Here is a 19,218-nt window from a genome sequence, read left to right as displayed (position 1 = left end):
CTTCTCTTTCCCAAGCGTCATTTCCCTTTAGAAAGTGCATATTTCAAGCGCAAGCACTATTTTTCAAATATGCCCGTACATATGTCCAAATTAGGAGACGGTGTGGTCTAGTGGTTAGTGACAAGCATTCGGCATCAGCAACTCTGATTCCATTCCATTCTCTGTCTCTGTTTGTGAGGCCCAGGTGGCAGCTCAGGGAGAAGAGGCAGAATGTAATGGATAAGAGCACAGATTCCTGAGCTGGACTGTTGGGGCTGCAATCCCAGCTCTGCCACTGGTCAATGGTTTGGCCCTGAGCAAGTTAATTTCTCTATGCCCCACTTTCTTCATCTGCAAAATGGGAATAATAAGAGAATTTACCCTCATCCGGTTATTGTACAGTAGCTGGTTCCTAGAAAGTACAATTTAAGTGTTTGCTTTTTAATATTATTACTGTTATATTTCTGGGACTCAGTTTCCTGTTTGAAAACCTGGCCTAAATTATCCTGAACCACGGTGAATTGTGTACTTTTTCTAATGTTAGGGCAAGGGTTCCGTCTAGGTCCTGTTACCTGGATTATAGTGAGGCTCAATGAACAAAGTTTGAATGAATGAATGAATGAAATCCATAGGTTCCGCAATACCCAATAGTGACAGAAGTCAAAAATATTACCTTGTAGCAATTGGTTTTCATCCAATTTCTCTAATTGCTTGCTTTCATGTTCCTGAAGCTAATGCTGATAAATACCTCCAATCCGACTCAAATAATAAGTGTAGGGAAAATAGATATTGCCCTGTGATTTCAGAAGCATGCTTCTCTAAGGACCCAACTTTTCTAGCTCATCCCATGTGCACGACCTCTGTCTCACTGGGTTGCATGGTCAGCTGGCTTTCCCGACTGGGCAGGGCGCCAGGCGAGCTCGACTACCCCCATTGTCACTTCTGGTCCTTGGTGCTTGCACCAAATGCTGTTATTCTAGGCTTCAGGAAATTTTCTAACCACTGGACAGGGTCCAATGCTGTGTGCTAATGAGTTTCAGATTGGAGGACTTCACTGTGCATGTGTCAGAAAAGTGCCATGGTTTCTGGTGAGGTGGGGGGAGGGAAGAAAAGGCACACAAAAAAGGAAGAAAAAAACAGTAGTTAAAAAATGCTGGCTACTCAAATTGACAGGGAACGTGACCTCTGCACTTCATCAGAAATTCCTGCAGACTTACAAAATAAAGGAGTTTGCTTTTATCACACACTGTGAGGCTCATATGGAAAAATGGAAAACACTACATCACTTGACCTCGGCATGGCCCCTTTCAACCACAGACGAATATTGTGTACAAAAATTCTAAATCAACTTAAGATGTTCCACAAAAAAAACCTTTAATTTTCTGCATTAGGCTTGATGATTACTATTTTGGGTCTTGAGATTTTGCTTAGAAGGTTCACACAGGAAAAGGACTCATAATTCCAGGAAAAGTATTTTCTCACTTCGGGAATATTCATGGTCTGGCCTCTGTTGGGTGGGCACATCACGGTCTACACTTCCCCAGACTCCTTGGAAAATAATGAGCAAGCCTCACTTACCCAGGTTTGAAAGTCACCCAAGACTGAATCACAATTATTTGCTTACATTAACAGAACATTAAAACAAATTTTAAACAACTTAAGAAAACTCTAGCCATCTTTGCTTGGTGATTCACTTCTCTGGGAAGCTTTTTTCCCCGGTCAAGGCAACCAACAGGCTTGATAGCAAGACTTCTCATCATGCTATCACCGTCTACCAAAGAAGAAGCCCTTCTTAGGAGAGTCTAACTCACAGGCTTTTTTTTTTTTTTTTTTTAATGAGATTACATTTCTTTTTTTTTTTCTTTTTCTTTCTTTCTTTTTTTTTTTGCCACACTTAGTACTGGCAACTTCAAAAATCCAATCCTTTCACATCCTCCAACTGTCATCAACATTTTTTTCAGACGATGTCAATAAAATTGATTGCTTGCAGTTCTGAATTCTGCTCTGCACATGGAAACAATATCATTTGTTTTAAAGTATTTTCGACGGGGGCGGAAGGAGAAACAGAACGTCAGCAAGCCTATCCACAACATTGGGGCGGGGTGGGGAACAAACCAGAAGCAAAGTAAATGGTCGGCTGGAAACTTTGACAAAAATTCCTGATATATAAACCCTAAACCTTACTGTTGCGCCGACTGATATGTCTTCCTGTCAGATATGAATGATGTTTCTGGAACATTAATACGTTCATTAAATTCTAACTCCCTGTACTTAAAATATTCCATACTTTGGCTCAGAGGCATCTTGACAGCTTTGTTGTAATCATGTATGTGAGGCCTCAGACTACACAGTTGTTGAGATACCTCATACCTACAAGCAATCTGTTGCTTTTACAAGTTTAATCAAGGTATAAGGGATCTGATTGTGGAACCATGTCGACTTGACATCTTCAACTCAGTTGTCTATCAGAGAAACCACTCTGGGTGGTGACAGACTTCCATGATGCTCAGCAACCACACATACTTCTAACTCCCTAATCTGTAATACTACCAAATACAGCTTGGACTGTTTTTTTTTTTTTCCCTTTTCCCGAAGCACAAGTGGACGACCAGCAAGGGTCCGACAGTGTTATTCCTAATTACCTTTTTTTTCACTCTTGATCCTGTGGCTCTCATAATTAGTTACCTGGGGCTGCAATCCAATTTGAAGTGATGACAAGAAAGTGATCCATGAAAAAGTAATAAGTTAAATCCAATTTCAGCCTTCCTCTAATTAAATGCACATGGAACTAATGACTCCAACCCTAGCATTTCAGTGATAATGGTAATTAGCAAGGTGGGAGTTGCTCTCTTTTTCAACACTGGAGGTGTAAACCACAAGGTAAAATGGTAGGAGCACTCTTAATTACACGTGTCATTTTGTCAGCAATTTACACATTTTTGACCAGTCAAGTATGTTTTTTTTCCCCCTGTTCCTCCCAACCCCCTAGCCCCAACAATGATTAGAACATACTATTTCCATGTTCCAACACATGGAAGCTCATGGGAGCATTTCAGGCTAGAGAATAAGAAATAACGTTTTCTTTGCTCTTGTTCACTGCTGTGATACATACATACACACACACACACACACACACACACACACAGCGACAATTAGGATAATTATGCAGATCTTAGTCCTCTTAATTGAAATCCAGATATTTACAGTGGAAATTGGTTTTTGTTGGTTGGGCTTTAGTTTTGCTTACACTATGAAAAATACAATAATTTGCTTATTGATGGAAAACATGGCACTCAGTAGATGCTGAGTAAATACACACTGAATGAGAAGCAATAATTAACTTCCTGATAACATACTGGTTTTTGGTGGTCTTAAAACACCTGGCTTTCCAGCCTGGCGTTGTCACTGCCTGCGTGCTCTGTAGCAAGTCACTTAACCTCTCGGAAGTTTCACTTTTCCTCATCCATAGAGTGGTTCATGATAGTTCTACACCACAGAGTAGCCGTGAGGCTGGTCCATAAACCTTAACTATCTTTGCAGATAGGGACATATGCTCATGGTGACAAACACATGCTTACACTTCAAATAGTAGCATCACATTTGCATTTTAATGTTTAGATGCGGGTAAGGAAAGTGACCATATAATTAAATGTCCAAACTCGGATACTTTTAAGAGTGAGAGTTATTAATAAACACACTCAGTCAACAGGCATAGACTAAGGCTGTCCTGGGCAGATACAGGATCACCTTATATACAGCTGAAGTTGAAACAGCAAAAAGGAGGGAACTCATCATATCACAACTCACATGAAGATTCTGGTGGCAAGGACAAAACGCATTATTTTGGAAAAAATTTTTTTTTCCAGCAACAGTATTGAACCTGGGCAAACAGATGGACTTCTTGAGCTTCATGAAACCCTTGACGCAAAATTCTGTGTGCATGTGCACTTTTCTAGGAGGGGATCCTGTTTCTATCATATTTTTAATGGTGCGCATAATCGGAATGGCTTAGTAACCATTTTAAAGCATCATTTCTATTTTATTGTTTCTTATCCAGACTTATTTTTTAGGGTTTGGGGATTCTCCAAACTTGTGTGATAACAACGAAATCTTAAAAGGTACCAAAATTTCAACACTTCATATCAATCTCATGCCAGGGATGCAAATTCTAGACAATGTTAACTGCAAACATTAAAAAAAAAAAAATCTGCCTCCCTCTCCTGAACTATGATGCACTTTGCTAATTCACAGTGCATAGGGATATCTTTTAAGAGTCAGTATTTCCAAACCATTCCATTTCACTCTCTACCACATAAAATCGTAGTTTCCTTTAAAGGTTTCCTCTTACCAATTTATTCCTCAGTGAATAACGTGGAAATGCTATGAGGTACTAAGATTCTATGTGGCATTAATGCCAAGCAAAATGCTGCCTAAAGTATGTTTTATATAACTGCAAACAAAAATGCTGAAAAAAACACCTGCTGAATCTCGCATTTTAACTGCCTCCACTTAAAGCAGGAGTCCTCATCACCATCCTGAGCTTCCAACCGGATGAAAAGGCAGACCCTTCCAGTGAATTCCACCAGCCCTCCTTCCAGTGAAACGGCCCCCTGTGTGAGGGGCTTGCACATGAGATAACCTTGGGAGGAGGGGATGGGACAGGAGGGAAAAGTATCAGATGACTGCTTTCAAGTTCAAATTCTTTATACACAACCTGAAATGGTGGTCAGCTCTCCTCGGTAAGCAACACACAAGGTTTACTTTCTTTCTTAACTTGAATGCTGCCAGAATACACATGTACTTTTACTTTCTTAGGAGAAAATGTGTCATTTGATTTCCTTCCAGTTTATGTCCTTGTGCCAACAACTAAAATGCTTAAAGAACCCAAATGAATTACTACCCAGAAACGGTGGTCAAAGTTCCAAAACGTGATCAATAAAATTGCTCGCAAATTAATCTTCAGCCAGGAAAGTTACAGATTTTTCGAGGTTATGAGCGCACCTGCACTGTTAGGCATTCATTTCACTTGTTTTAGCAATCTTCAGAAGTATATAAATATTTATAAAAGGAAGCCTACTATTTTTACTCACATATAATTTTCTTTCTGTGGCAAAACCTGGTTAATTCTTTCACAGCTCAAGCATCCTGCAGGCAGGGTCTGTCTCCTAGACATTTTTACATCTCTGAACAGCAGCTTGATGCCCTGCAAGTTGTGGCTGTTCTAGAAACGTTCACTGAGTTGCATTTAATTAATTCAGATCCTTCTGAGGCTGAATTTATGACGGGTCCAATTTCCAATTTTCACTTGTACCATTCATAAAAAAATTTGCAAAGCAAATTAATAGACCAAATAAGGAGCTATTTAGGTTACTAAGTAGAATATTTTTCAAGAACTTCAGAAGCAATATCTGTACCCAATTCATGCCTTCACCATAAACTACAATGTCACCCAAGAACGCGACCAGTTCGGATTTAGTTCAGTATGTGTATCTGCAAAGAGCGTCATGTCTCACTTATTTACTCTCATTTCGCTGAAATTAGTCCAAATTGGTGATGTTTGACTACATTTTATGATCTCTGTCGAGTAACCACTTATAGCCTCCTCTAACTTTCCATTTTCTTTTGTTTGTATCATCAGCCTCTGAAACTGGAGAGCACTGCCAAACATAAAGCAGGGAAGTGTGAGATTTGCTTAAAATATGAGTCACAGTATATTTGGGGATTTGGGTTTCTTTTCTTTTTTTTTTTTTTCTTCAAGCTATCAGCAGATCAAATCCTTCTTCCCTGTCAAGCCTTCCTCTATGCGGAAGATCTGAAATTTGCTAAAATAGGTCTCTCGGTGTAGAAGGAAGGGTAAGGAGATCAGAGATGAACACTGTTAAGATTTGCTGTAGGATTTCCCTTTCATGTCAGAGCCGCTCTGGCTGAGATGCCCCAGCAAGGACATGGCTTGACGAGATAGATCTAAATGTGAAGGTTATTCCTTCCATGAATCACCAAGTCTACCTAAGTATTTTTATAACAAGGTAATATGCCATGTGGCCTAGGTTAGTAATTTTTCCTCTCTATGGAAGGCCAGCCAACCCAATAAAACTTAGTGAATTTGCATGATCCTACCAGGCAGCTGAGGAGACAACAGTCTATGATGCACTTGCATGTGTGTACACACGTACATACACACACACACACGCACACACACACAAACACACACACACAGGTCAACCAACTCTCCCCTCCCCCCAACCCCAGAATCAACTCTTAAGACTGGTCTAAATTCTTTGCTTGTCAACTCTCCCACTGAGGGGGCAGGAGAGGACTCAAAACATCTTCTTTAGCAAAACCAGCATCCAAGATGGCCCCCTCGTCCCACACTTTCCATACAGACTGAAGTGCTCAGCAGAATGTGTTAGGCTGGTTTTGACGCTGTCCTTTGCCAAGAAAAACAAAGCCCTCTGTATCATACTCTCCTGGGGGCTAAAAGCCTTATAACAGGCAAGAAGAAGAGCCCTCCAAAGGAAATCCCCTAAAACTTGACCTGATATACTTAGCCCTAAAGGAACTTCACTCACCTTGGAAAAGAAGTTACCTAAAAATGCCCTATGCTTTTTAAAGTTTTTTTTTTAAAATATGCTATCTGTGTTAACATGTAATGGGCTTACTATATTTCTATTTATTTATTTATTTATTTATTTATTTATTTATTTATTTATTTATTTATTTATTTATATTTTTGGCTGTGTTGGGTCTTCGTTTCTGTGCGAGGGCTTTCTCTAGTTGTGGCAAGCGGGGGCCACTCTTTATCGCGGTGCGTGGGCCTCTATTTTGGCCCCTCTTGTCGCGGAGCACAGGTTCCAGACGTGCAGGCTCAGTAGTTGTGGCTCATGGGCCCAGATGCTCCGCGGCATGTGGGATCCTCCCAGACCAGGGCTCGAACCCATGTCCCCTGCACTGGCAGGCGGACTCTCAACCACTGTGCCACCAGGGAAGCCTGCCCTATGTTTTTTAAAAAGCGTCTAGAAAATAAGTCTAGTCTAAAAGATTACAAATGATATTCAGTACTGAAGAGCAGTTCATTAGACCATGTATGTGTGTCCTTTTTGAAAATTCTAACCAAAGCGCTACAGTGTGTGAGATTCTGGCCCCCAATAATATATTGTTATTTTTCCAATGCATTCGAGGTCTGATAAATTCAAGAGGACTCATAGTATTTTTAAGGCTGTGCGAACTCCAAGGGGGAGGCAAAAAGAATGGACAGTCATTTGAATCACTGAATGACAGGCTGGGCTAGCTCCCTGTATACATTAATAAATTAGAATTTTAATTGTGTCTCTGTCTGCAGGAGATGCCCCAGTACTTTAATATGTACCAACAATTGGCTATGTTCTGGAATCTGCAATGTGGCCTCCGCTGCTGACCTCTGAAGCACAATTCCCAGTCTGACTACGGAAACTGTTCAGTTTGATCCTTTCAACTTATTTGAATCCTGACAAATAAGCTCACAGCTGAAAGGTCAACACAGTCATATTTCATCCTCCAGAGCTGTTCTTAAGACATCTGCACAACAAAGCACCTGACATGGGGCCTCAGTGGCACTGGACCTCATTAAAAATGTCCCCAGCATTCACACACATGAAAAGGCATATGGGTTGATGGTGGCTGACCAAATAAACTGCTTTTGGAAGTGTTAGTAAACAATGCACACGGTCATTCAACTCTGCCGGTAAAGTGCTACTATCATGCTGAACTTCCTCTAGACGGTGACAATTTCCAAGCAGACGTAGAAGCACCAGAACGTGTGGCCCAAGGTCAGTTTGATCTTTGTAGGATAATTTGGGTGCTGGTATACTGGTTCTCTCTGATCTGAGAAGAGTCAACCCAAGCTAGAATTTGGGTCGACCTTGTGATCATCTTAATCGGCATCAAGTTACACCCACCAGCTCCCATTTACAAACTCCTCTGCAGAATGCCCAGCGTGGGAAACTCATCTTTGCTTCCCATCTGGGGGGATGCCCACTCTTAGCTATGAAAGTAGTGGAGCCACTTGGTACCTGCAAGTGCCCTCCCTGTCCTGGATGGGAGCATGGGATACTCCATGTCAAGTTTCTTTAAAAGGTCTGTGACAATTTTCTACTCCAAGTCAAAGATCCAAAGGAGATTTTTACGAACTCACTCCTTCCACTCCGCTAACCCCTGCCCTCAATGTGCCTGAAACGAGAAGCTGCTAAAACAGTCTTTTGGAGTATCTTTACATAAAAAATGCTTGCCGATCTTTATTAATGATTCAGAAATATTTGGAAAACAGCCAGTGAATAATGGCGTAGGTATTACATTCATTACTAGGTGTATGAAAAATACTGTATCTTCCTTAATCCCAATACGTTCCTGACAGTATCGACATTTTGGGTTGAATAATTCTCTCTTGTGGGATACTTTCCTGTGCATTGTAGGATGTTAGCAGCCTCCCCGGTCTCCCTCTACTAGATGCCAGTAGCACCCGTTCCCCCAAAGTTGTGAGAACCGAAAATGTCTCCAGACACTGCCCACTGTCCTTTGAGGGGTAAAAGCACTCTGGCTGAAAAACACTGCACTAAAGTAACGTGTGTGTGTGTGTGTGTGTCCCATTTCCAGACAGATCACAAGAGAACGAGTGACATATGTGAGTACTATGGACTTTTCCTCATTGGTAAGCCACACTGCCTAATAAGCAACCCATGCCAACAACTCCTCAGCCTCCGATTAAATTGTCTCATTAGATTTGCTTACTCCCAACAACAGAAATGTTGGTTGAACAGACATTTTCCCCCCAAGTGTCATGTTCTAGTGTTAAACAAAAAAATGAACTTTTTTGCAGAAGATTTCCTTACGGGATTTGCAATTCTCAACACGATCCACTTCTGAATGGCTTATCAGCTGTCCCAAAGTGTATCATCAACTTAAAGGAAAAAAAAAAGAAGAAAAAAGGAAAAAAAAAAGACTTGTTACCTGAAGGGCTGGCTGTTTGTCATTCCTCTTGGGAGACTTTAATCCACTAACTTGCTGCTGCTGCTGCTGCTGGAGAAGAAGCTGTCTTGCCACTTGAAGTGCCTGGAAGGAAAAATGGAAGGAAAACGTTTGTGTTACTACACAGGTTCAGGGCCTCCTTCACAAAAAAGTATTCTAGGAAGGACACATGAGGATGAGATCTTGACTTTTCCATTTCCGGGCAAATGAACAGCAAACCAAACTTCCCACCAGTCTAAGTTGGAAAACTTTCCAGAATGTGTTTACATTTTCTTAGAGTTAGCCAATTTCATCCACAGCTCCTCAGGCATAGCAGTCCATCTGAGCAGACACTTGATTCCTACCGTAAACCTGACATGAAATGTAGAGTATGAATGATTGGGGCTTTGAGGAAGGAGGGCAGAGAGAGGCCAGGAAGGACCCGGGCAAAGCCAGAAACTTCGGAGACAATGAAGGGCTCCTTTCAAAGGTACCTTCATGCTCCTCCAATTCTTCTCATGGGAGCTAGGCAACTCGAGTTGAAAGGAACACTTTCACCGCATTTGAGTCCAAATAAAGAGGAAAAGCTAAGTGGTGGGCCACACTGTGGGTAAAGTTATTTGTGAAGGAAGATCAAAACAGGGTGACCTTGATGGACTACGTGAGAAAAAATCTTGGCCAGTCTGACCTCTAAGTCCACTCAAAGGGTACTTTACATGCTTGTGAATAAAACTGACTGTGTCAAACACAAATGGGTCCTTCTGAGCTTACACCATGGGCTGGTTTTTATTTAAAGCTAGAAACTGGGGAGGTGCTGTCGACTGGAGATAAAACCAAAGGAGAAAAGGAGACTCCTCCAAAGGCAGAACACTGACCAGTGACTGACCAATCTGTTTTGAAAGCTCAAATAAAAAAGTATGTCATCAATAAATCCTCATGCAGTCATTCAGTGACAAAGGACTTCATAGGAATACCAGCTAGCCCCACCTTTCCAAAGAGGACAGCAGGATTGGCAACAGAAAACTGAAATCTGCAGACACTGTGCTAGAAAATCACACGAGAAGTTAGACTATTTGAATCAATTCAGCTGAGAACCAAAAACGTACATATGGACAAGATGTTGAGAAGCCTCATTAAATGATGCGCCTGGAGTTTAGAGACAAAACAAGATTTACTGGGGATCACATCCATAATCATTGCTACATGATAACTCATTATTTGTGCCTGAAAGAAGATTCACACAGAGACGTGGTCAACGTATCAAAAAGATCTGACACTATAATCTTAGAAAGTGTGAAACATGGGCTAATGATGGTAGTGTGTTCCTCAAAGAGGAACAGATGTCATTTACATAAGAAAACAGTGTTTATAGTTCTAGGAAAAGTTAGAGTGACACGGTGCAGTGGGGAAAGGCAAGATGGTACGGGGTTTCCCGAGCAGCAACCTCAGGGGAAGGGCAATGCGAGTGGTCAAGGGGGCTACTGTTCGTGAAAAGACGCCTAAAAACGTTGAATCAGCAAGAGGAGTACTTCTCCTCAAAGGACAATCTAACTAAACCGAGCTCATGACTGTACCGTTGTCACAAAGAATATTTTTAAGACGCTATGTAAGGTTGCGTGGTGGCTTTGTGCCTAAGAGGTCCAGAGGGAGGAAATGAAACATACGCACAGATAAAGAAACGGGTGACCAAGAAAAGATCTTGGGAAAGATGGACCCCTCCGATCTCACCTCCCTACTGCACCCACCCTTCTTGTCCCTTCAGTAGCCTTCTGTCTACTGAACTCACCACGACCAGCCCTTCAGATGCAACGGACAGGCTATTTCATCTGGGAAGGGAGAGGCATGTTCGAGAAAGCCTGCCTGCAAGAGCCTTGAGAAGAGAGGCTGTCTGAGAGGGGCATGTGGAAGCCAAGACGCCTGGGAGAGTTGCCTGAGACTCCAGCCTGCTGTCTCCGAGGAGGATTCACCACCATCACTGGACTCCGGGTTTCCTTGTCTCCTTGGAGACGCTCAGTACATGCGTAGGTGTAAAAGTGGGCAGAGTGAAGATTTCATTTATATCATATAAGAAAAATAGTCCCATTGCAAGGTGCCTGCAGGAGCAAAGAGCCTCTCCTCCTACTGTATACGTCCTCTTAGCCATTTTCCATGAAGGTTTTATGGCTATTTAATGTAGGAAAGGGAACTGTTATATATTTTAAGTGCTACCTTCAGAGCTCCCAGAGTCATAGACTGATCAGCCAAGAAGGGTCTGGCTGCTGGTTGGAAAGGCAGACAGAAGGTCTGTAGGTGACAATGAAAAGATCATGCGGAGAAAGATACGGTGGGGAAGAGGAGAAAAGTTAGGTGCATTCAAGACCAAAACAGAGCAAGCAAAGGAGATCAGAGTAGCGGCAACTCCGCAGAGTCACAAATCTTTGTTGAAATAATTTACCACGTTTCACCAAATACTTGGAGAACAGGGACTCAACTTTCAAGTACTCAAGTCTCAGAGAATCTATACAGTGAGCTCCTCATTCAAGCAAAAGACATACTAGTAAGTGTCCTTTAAAAAACTGTACATACACACAAACCTATTCTCATATGAGCAAGTTCTCACAAACACACTTCAGCAAAATAAAGTAGAGAACTCAAATTTAAGTTTGCAACAAATGTTTACTGAGCTGGCTCTATACATTTCAAAATTAGCTACTGGAATCCTTGCAAGTTTTCTGCTGGGTTGAAGGAAAAAAAGTCATTTATGTGTGTAACATCTTTTTCAGACCCAACATGGGGGAAATCATATTACATAATCATGTAACAAACTCCAGCCCTTTCACAGCATTTCAGACAAAGCCACACCAAAAAAGATAATTAAAGGTAGAAGCACAGGGCAGAAAAGGTTTAGGAACTTGTATGAACACAAGGGAAATTTTAGTCAAACTACTGAAGAGAGAACAGATGATGAAGATGTATAAACTGGCCTCCAAATTTCACCCTCAAAATGAATGCCAACAGGTAAAATAACTTCAAATATTTGGGATGGAGAGACAACCCTAGCGCAAAGAATATATTCATCTTGGGGGACTTCCCTCATGGCGCAGTGAATAAGACTCCGCGCTCCCAACGCAGGGGATGCGGGTTCGATCCCTGGTCAGGGAACTAGATAGATCCTGCGTGCTGCAACTAAGAGTTAGTTAGGCATGTTGCAACTAAGACCTGGCGCAGCCAAATAAATAAATAAATCTTTTAAAAAATATTTTTTAAAAGAATTATTCATCTTGATATGAATTGTTATGAATTATTCCATAATAATTCCCTGGCCTCATCATGAGTATGAGAACAAAGTTGGGGCAAAGTACTAACACTTCCCCACCTTCCGAAAAATCAACTAAGGTCTCAGCCAGAATTTTAAAACCTAATTTATTAGAACTTATAAAGTGCTGTGAAATCAATCGCTAAAGGGCATTTGCTTTTCTGATTCCCATGATATTGAAATCACTGTAATCTAGATTTTAACTCGTCACAAAAAAAGAAGAGAAAGAGACACTTAGTGCACAAGACTATGTATATGACATTATGATACAAATCCCTTTTTTTAAAAAAAACATCTTTATTGGAGTATAATTGCTTTACAATGGTGTGTTAGTTTCTGCTTTATAACAAAGTGTATCAGCTATACATATACATATATTCCCATATCTCCGCCCTCTTGCGTCTCCCTCCCACCCTCCCTATCCCACCCCTCTAGGCATCTACCATGTGAGTCAAAGATGCTTATCGTCATATTCACTGCTGGCCAGTAAAAAATTTGTAATGACTGATGGGATCCCCTTTGGGAACTGCACCAGGGACCTATGTCCACTTTGTGTCCTATACATGCTGACTTGATAGCCATTTTTACCTGTTCCATGCATCAAAATCATAAAAACCAGATTCATTTCTTTCATCTCAGATTCCACTGCCTGAACCTCAGAGATGTGTCCCAACACAACTAAGGAGTGAGGACAGACTTCTCTTATTTTGATAACAGTTTCTCCATCATGATTGGAGCGAGGTCCCTTAAGATATCCTGTTTGAAGACACAAGTAGATCCTTTAGCAGCTATAGAATAATAAGATTCAAGTAGATATTCTGTGTGTGTGTGTGTGTGTGAGAGAGAGAGAGAGAGAGAGAGAGAGAGAGACAGAGAGAGAGACAGAGGGAGAGGAAGAGGGAGGAAGAGAGAGGGAGAGAGAGGGGGAGGGAGGGGGAGAGAATATGAATAAATAAAAGAATTTCCCTTGTAAGAAAGCAAGGATCAACTGTGACTCAAGTTCCAGACCAACTGCTTGTGTAAATAACTTAAAAGGTTCCATCCAATCTCTGGAGACCTTTTACTCTTGGTGGTGGTTTCCTGGGCTGGGTTGAGTCAACACTTCCTTTAGAACAGATGTGACAATTGCCTAGCCCTGGATAACACGGTGCTGTACTTGACTGCTAGGCTGGAGTTACAGTAAAGATGTCGTTCGAAGATGTCAGTGTGAAGGCGAGTGATAAAACCAGGCACTTATGGCTCAGTTGCATACAATCCCATTTATTGTCCTTCAACAGACGAAATCAATGGCCCTGTGAGCTAACAGGAGCCAGGGCATACACTGCCTCCCTCTCTGCCTTGCCTGCTATCTATGCCCCGATCTGCCCAAGGGGTTGAAGTCTCCTTGTGGTCAGCACACCACAGACCCCAGCCCAAGCTGGGCACTCAGAAGGTCAGGGGGACTGGCGCTAGGTCGCTAGTTTGGCAGCATGCTAGTTAGTTTCATGGTGACTGGGGACCTGGACAGTTTTGACACATCTTCCATTCTTTTGGTTCCAGATGACTTCATTCTCAGCAGTGCCTCCCATTCCTTGTAAATGCGTGCCATCTGTTATTTACAAATTACATTTTACATCAGCATGTTTGTAACTTTCGAGCTATTTACATCTCAAGTTCATGGCAGGTGCTTATATTTGTGGGGTGAGGCATCCTATGAGGTATGCTATGTTTAGCATGTTGATCAAGGTAGCCAATGTTCAAAAAACATGTTTACCATATTTTAAGAAACACCAATGTGTTTACATAAAATATGGTTTGAGTAAACATGCATACAAACATAAAGCAACCTGGTAGGAGAAAACAATTTTTTTTACATAACACACTTGGTGATGAGATCAGTACCTGAGATCAGTACTGATACGGTCTTCAAAAAATATGAGGCACTGCAGCATTTTAGGTCAAGGGTCAGCAAACTTTAGCCCAGGGACCAAATCCAGCCCATCACCTGTTTTTGTCCAGCCCATGAGATAAGAATGGTTGTTACTTATTTAAACATTTGGGAGAACAACAAAAAAAATTTTGTGACATGAAAATTACATGGAATGTAAGTTTCAGTGTCCACAAATAAAGTTTTATTGGAACACAGTCACCTTCATTTGCTTCCATACCACCCGGCTGCTTTTAGGCCACAAAGCAGAGTTAAGTACTTATGACAGAGACTGAAATGCCTAAAATATTTCCTATCTAACCCTTTACAAGAAAAGTTTGCCAGCTTGTCCTAGGGTGCTATCTGTATTCTGAGATTCTCATAAGATTCCACTGGACACAATTTTATATAAACAGAGCTTTCAATCATTTGGCCAGAATAATTTTAGTGGAGCTAAGACGCAAGGATGTTACTAATTAGCTATTCTTAAGGCTCAAACTCATTTTTGATTCTCTAAGAAGGAACTGGGACAGGAACACAAAATACATCCACGTACTCCTCTATATGAAACCATTTCAAACTACTTGCGAACGCTGAACGCATGTTTCTTCTTCCCACAGGTCATTTATAGCAGTTCAGAGTGAATCTCATTCTAGTGCGAGGTTTTCAACGTTCCCTATTGGCCAGTGGAGAAGGGCTGGTGACTTCCTGTCTGCCCCGAGAAGCTGTCCCATTTCCAGCTTCAAAGGCAGCTCTGAGTCAGCCACCCTTCCTCTAGTTTCTTTTCCTAGACTCTCCGCACCCCGCAAGATCAAACCTGTTTCTCAGATAATTTCACAGGCTAATCAACAGTCACTGCATAGATGAGGGTGGAAGGAAAAGCCAGCAATAAAAAGCCGCATGGGAAGCTTAGTTGGAAGGAAGACATATTCTCTCCTCTATTTCTCAACCTCTACAGACACCTCAAGTCCCTCCAGAGCACCCTTTCCCCCTACGCTAATTTGCTATCTTGGTTCAACTCCAGCAACTAGCTACCACCTAAACACGAGTGCTCCTCATGGAACCCAATCTGACAATTGCTCTGGAGCAAGACCCAGAAATAAGTATGCAGGGAAACTCCATCACCCCCTTGCTTTGGCCACGGTAAGCATTCCAGTGCAGGATGAAAAGCAGGTTTGTGGGTTACTTTAAGAAAAGAAATGACGGTGGCTGACGGAACTAGAAGCATTTGCACAGAACCAACAACATTCCAAGGCAGTGAGCTCTCCAACAAGAATGCAAAAAAAAAAAAAATATATATATATATATATATATATATGCATACACACATACACACACATACATATATATGTGTATATGTATATAATTTACAACTAGAGCACTTGGTTGTCACAGGAGAATGGAAAAGTGAGCTAACCTCACAGAGGGATTTCAGTGATTATGAATATGGAAATATTAGATGCCCAAGGAAAGATTCCAATTCTAACGATTGTGTAAGTATTAGATAGCCAATGAAAGATAGCACTATAGCAGACCCTCAAGTCATGTTACTGGTGACATAAGTAAACAACAAACAAAAAAATACTTTATCAGAACTTTAATACACAGAGGGCAACAACAACCAACAAAAAATCATCAGAGAGCCTTTAATTGTCTCTTTGCACCACTCACTGTTTGGTCTAATCTGTGATACTGCAAATAAGGGTGTAGACTCTGAGCATTCATTGGTAGTTGATTCACTTGACTCCACCCCCCAAAAGTAGGTGGGGCCGACAGCAATGCCTTAGATCATTTGGGACAGTGGATTTGAATCAGTGACCCAGAAGAGAAAGGTTCTACGGAGCATCACCCATCCTCAAGAGTTCTGACAGCTCTGTAAAGTGTCCTACACTTTGAGGGCATTCCAGCTGATATTTAGAGAGGGCGTGGCTTTCTCCAAATGTTGCACAGCCTCTGCAAGTGAGTTTATGAGACAACAGCTGGACAGACGTGGTGAAAAACTGGAGCAGGGACCATCTCACTCCTACGACTCTCCAAAACTACGTGTTCAAGTTAAAAGCAAAAGGGACAGGAAATGGAAAAGTCAAAGTTCCGTATCGTCATCACTGTCCTAATTGAAGAAGAAGACAGGGCCGTGAGCAGTGTCACCTCCACCTGTGCGGGTGGAGAAAGATGAGGCCACCACCCAGCGTTCCCTCCCCAACCGGGACCACTGCAATTTCTTTACTGTCCCACACCAGCTTGAACCTCCATCCTCTAGATGTACTTCCAATGCCACGTTTCCCAAATCTTTACTGACAAGATTTTATGTTCCTTAAGCTACACAGAGGATAGTTTTTACTGCTATGACATTTAATAGTCATATATTCTTTGCTTTAAAGTCTAACAAATAATGCAAAGACATGAGTACAGGTAGGTTGGGAGTGTGTGTGTGTGTGTGTCTCTGTGTGTGTGTGTGTGTGTGTGTGTGTGTAGGCAATCCATTAGAGCATATTTTCTTAGGAGAAAAGATGGCAAATGCCATTTCCTTCTTCTTTTTTAAACATTTAATTGTTTTTTTTTTTTTTTAGAAGAGCTGGGATGAAGGAGAACAGAGTTATGCAACCGTGTTCGTGCACCATGCCATGATTCACCAGCATTAGTGTTGCAGGGTTCAAACACCATCTCATGCACCTACTACAGGAGACTTGGACACAGAAATAATACCAATAGTCTGTAGACAGAAGGAGGCATTGTGCTATAAGCCCCACCCCCAAAGGAAAGCTGGGAAGCAGAGAAAGGGTCCGCACACCCTATATTCACTTGCAGTTGTGAATGACCTTTTTCATTTGCAAGGCGCCCAGAAGATGCCTCCTGCCAAAGAAGGTCAAAGTTAGGAACTTTCACAAGCCAAAAGGAAAAGGGTATCTGTGATCCTCTTGCAAAATCAGCCGAAATAAGTGTAATGGCTACAAACAGGCAGAAAGTCTGTTTGAAGTCTCTTCTAAGAGGAGGAAAGAAAAGCCCCACCATCAGGCTCCTACTCCAAACACCTATTAACATAGGGCCCCCCAAGCACCTTGTTGAGGCCTCGGTTGGCTGCTCCTGGCGGGAGCCAGTGCCAGACGCTGAATCACCACCACCGAGTCTCCGGTACCTGAGTTGTGTTTGGAAGGATTCCATTCAAGCACTGCCCAGGCCTGAGCCTGTCTAGCTCATGAGAGTTGACAAGACCACAGCCTGGGGTACCACGACTGGAGGCAAGATCAGCACTTCAGTGAAGTAAAACAGAAGTCAACTTTATTAGACAGTATCTAAAATGTTAAGCAGGATGCGGCATCAAACCCGTTTCCCCTTGTTCAGGAAGGACCAGACTGTATCCAAAAGTGAATAAATGAACTGGCCCAGTCCTTCTCCAAGTTCCCAAAGTAGAAAACAGGGGGGGTCAAATGCGAGACTACATGAATCCAAGGGATCTGTTAACTCACTGTATTAACCTGCCGTTTTCTGCAATTGCCTTTTGTGAGGGTGCAGCCCGGTAACTCTCACTATGAATAATCCAGATTCTTATCTTTTCATACCTTGCAGTGAGGCTTTGAAAGCTGCCAAAGAATCTGGCTGGAATCATGCTCAAAATAAAGAAGAATTTTCTATGATTCTACTCGTAACACTGTACTTAAGTTTCTGCTCAAGCAAGTGATGCTGTATCCACTTTTCTTCTTGTGATATAAGCCCTAACAGGGCTCGAGATGCCCTAACAGGAAATAAACCGTTAGAAGGCTTCATTTCACAAATTACCTTCCTTTCCTTAGCTGAATTTTGGGCAAAGAAGCAAGAGTGAGAACCAAGTCCAGCTGAGATAAAAGACAAAAGAAAGAAATAGAAAAGACAAGAGGGGAAAGACCCAAACATGCCTAATAATCTAAAGTTTGGAACTACTGACTCTTGGCCAAAGTTAGTCTAGATAGAAAAAAAATCCAAATATTTTCCAATAATTTACACTTCGCAAGGCAGTTATTGCCAACAGCGAAAAATATACCTGTATAAGAGCTTAAGAAATGAGGCACATCGAGAAACACAGGGGCAAGTGGAGGGTCATAACTCCCCGCATTTAGAATACTAACATAAAAACAACGTATTGAATTGCTTACTCTGTGCCAGGCACTATGCCAGTTAGTTGCTTTATACTTTTTATTTTATTCTTCGTTCCCAAACATTTCTAAGGGAAGCAGGGGAAGGGTTTATGATTATCAGTTTAAAGTGGAAAAACTAAGATGGTGAGGTTTGGTGACTTGCCCAAGGTCACAAGTCTAGTGAGTGGGTAGGACAGAAATACAAAAACAAACGTTGTCTCCTGAAAACGTGATACTCACATTCTACCAAGGTCAGTGATTAGACCAAATATGGCCAAGGGTAGTTCTGGCAAAGGGACATGCAGTCCTACAGAGCCAAAAATGCATGAATGAACGTGCGTCCCGATGCCTTCAGGATGAAGGCAAGGGCCCCCGTCCCGGTACCACACTTCCTAACTCACCTGTCCTCTTCCCCCGCACTAAAGACTTGCTTTGTTTTTTTCAACCAGATCTTCCTATTCCCGGGACTCTTGGAGTCACAGTTACATCTGTAATTCCCTTCTTCATGTTCTCTGCCCACATTTACATGGCATCCAAGTATCTTCTCCATCTAAACACTACCCTTTCCAGACAAATAGTGCATGACCTGACTTACACACATGGAATCTCAAAAAGTTGAATTCAAAGAAGCAGAGAGTGGAATGGTGGTTGCCAGGGGCTGGGGGGAGGGGAAATGGGGAGATATTGGCCAAAGGGCACAAACCTTCTGCTGTGTGAGATGAATAAGCTCTGGGGATCTAATGTACAGCATGGTGACTACACTTAATAATACTGCATTGTACGCTAGAATTTTCTAAGAGGGTACAGCTTCAATCTTCTCGCCATACACACAAAAGGGTCACTATGTAGAGGTGATGGATAAGTTATTGAGTTTGACTGTGGTGATCTTTTCACAATGTATATACACATGAAAACATCAAGTTGTACACCTTAATATAGATACCATT

The 19,218-nt window shown here is 41.9% G+C and overlaps 1 protein-coding gene across 9 annotated transcripts in view; it reads right to left on the bottom strand.

Moving 5' to 3' along the window:
- Positions 1–19,218, bottom strand: part of FOXP1 (forkhead box P1) — a 595,227-nt gene that overhangs the window by 140,244 nt on the left and 435,765 nt on the right. For all 9 annotated transcript variants that reach the window (XM_082637134.1, XM_082637141.1, XM_082637140.1 and 6 more), the window contains one exon: positions 8,962–9,063. In XM_082637134.1, the coding sequence (XP_082493260.1) occupies positions 8,962–9,063 (102 nt within the window). Of the gene's footprint in view, positions 1–8,961; positions 9,064–19,218 lie in introns of those variants that run through there.

This window comes from Mesoplodon mirus (assembly GCF_964341445.2).
Source record: "Mesoplodon mirus genome assembly, chromosome: 12".
Taxonomy (NCBI): Eukaryota; Metazoa; Chordata; class Mammalia; order Artiodactyla; family Ziphiidae; genus Mesoplodon; species Mesoplodon mirus.
The sequence above is the reverse complement of the archived record's forward strand: the minus strand, read 5'-3'. Positions and strand labels throughout refer to the sequence as shown.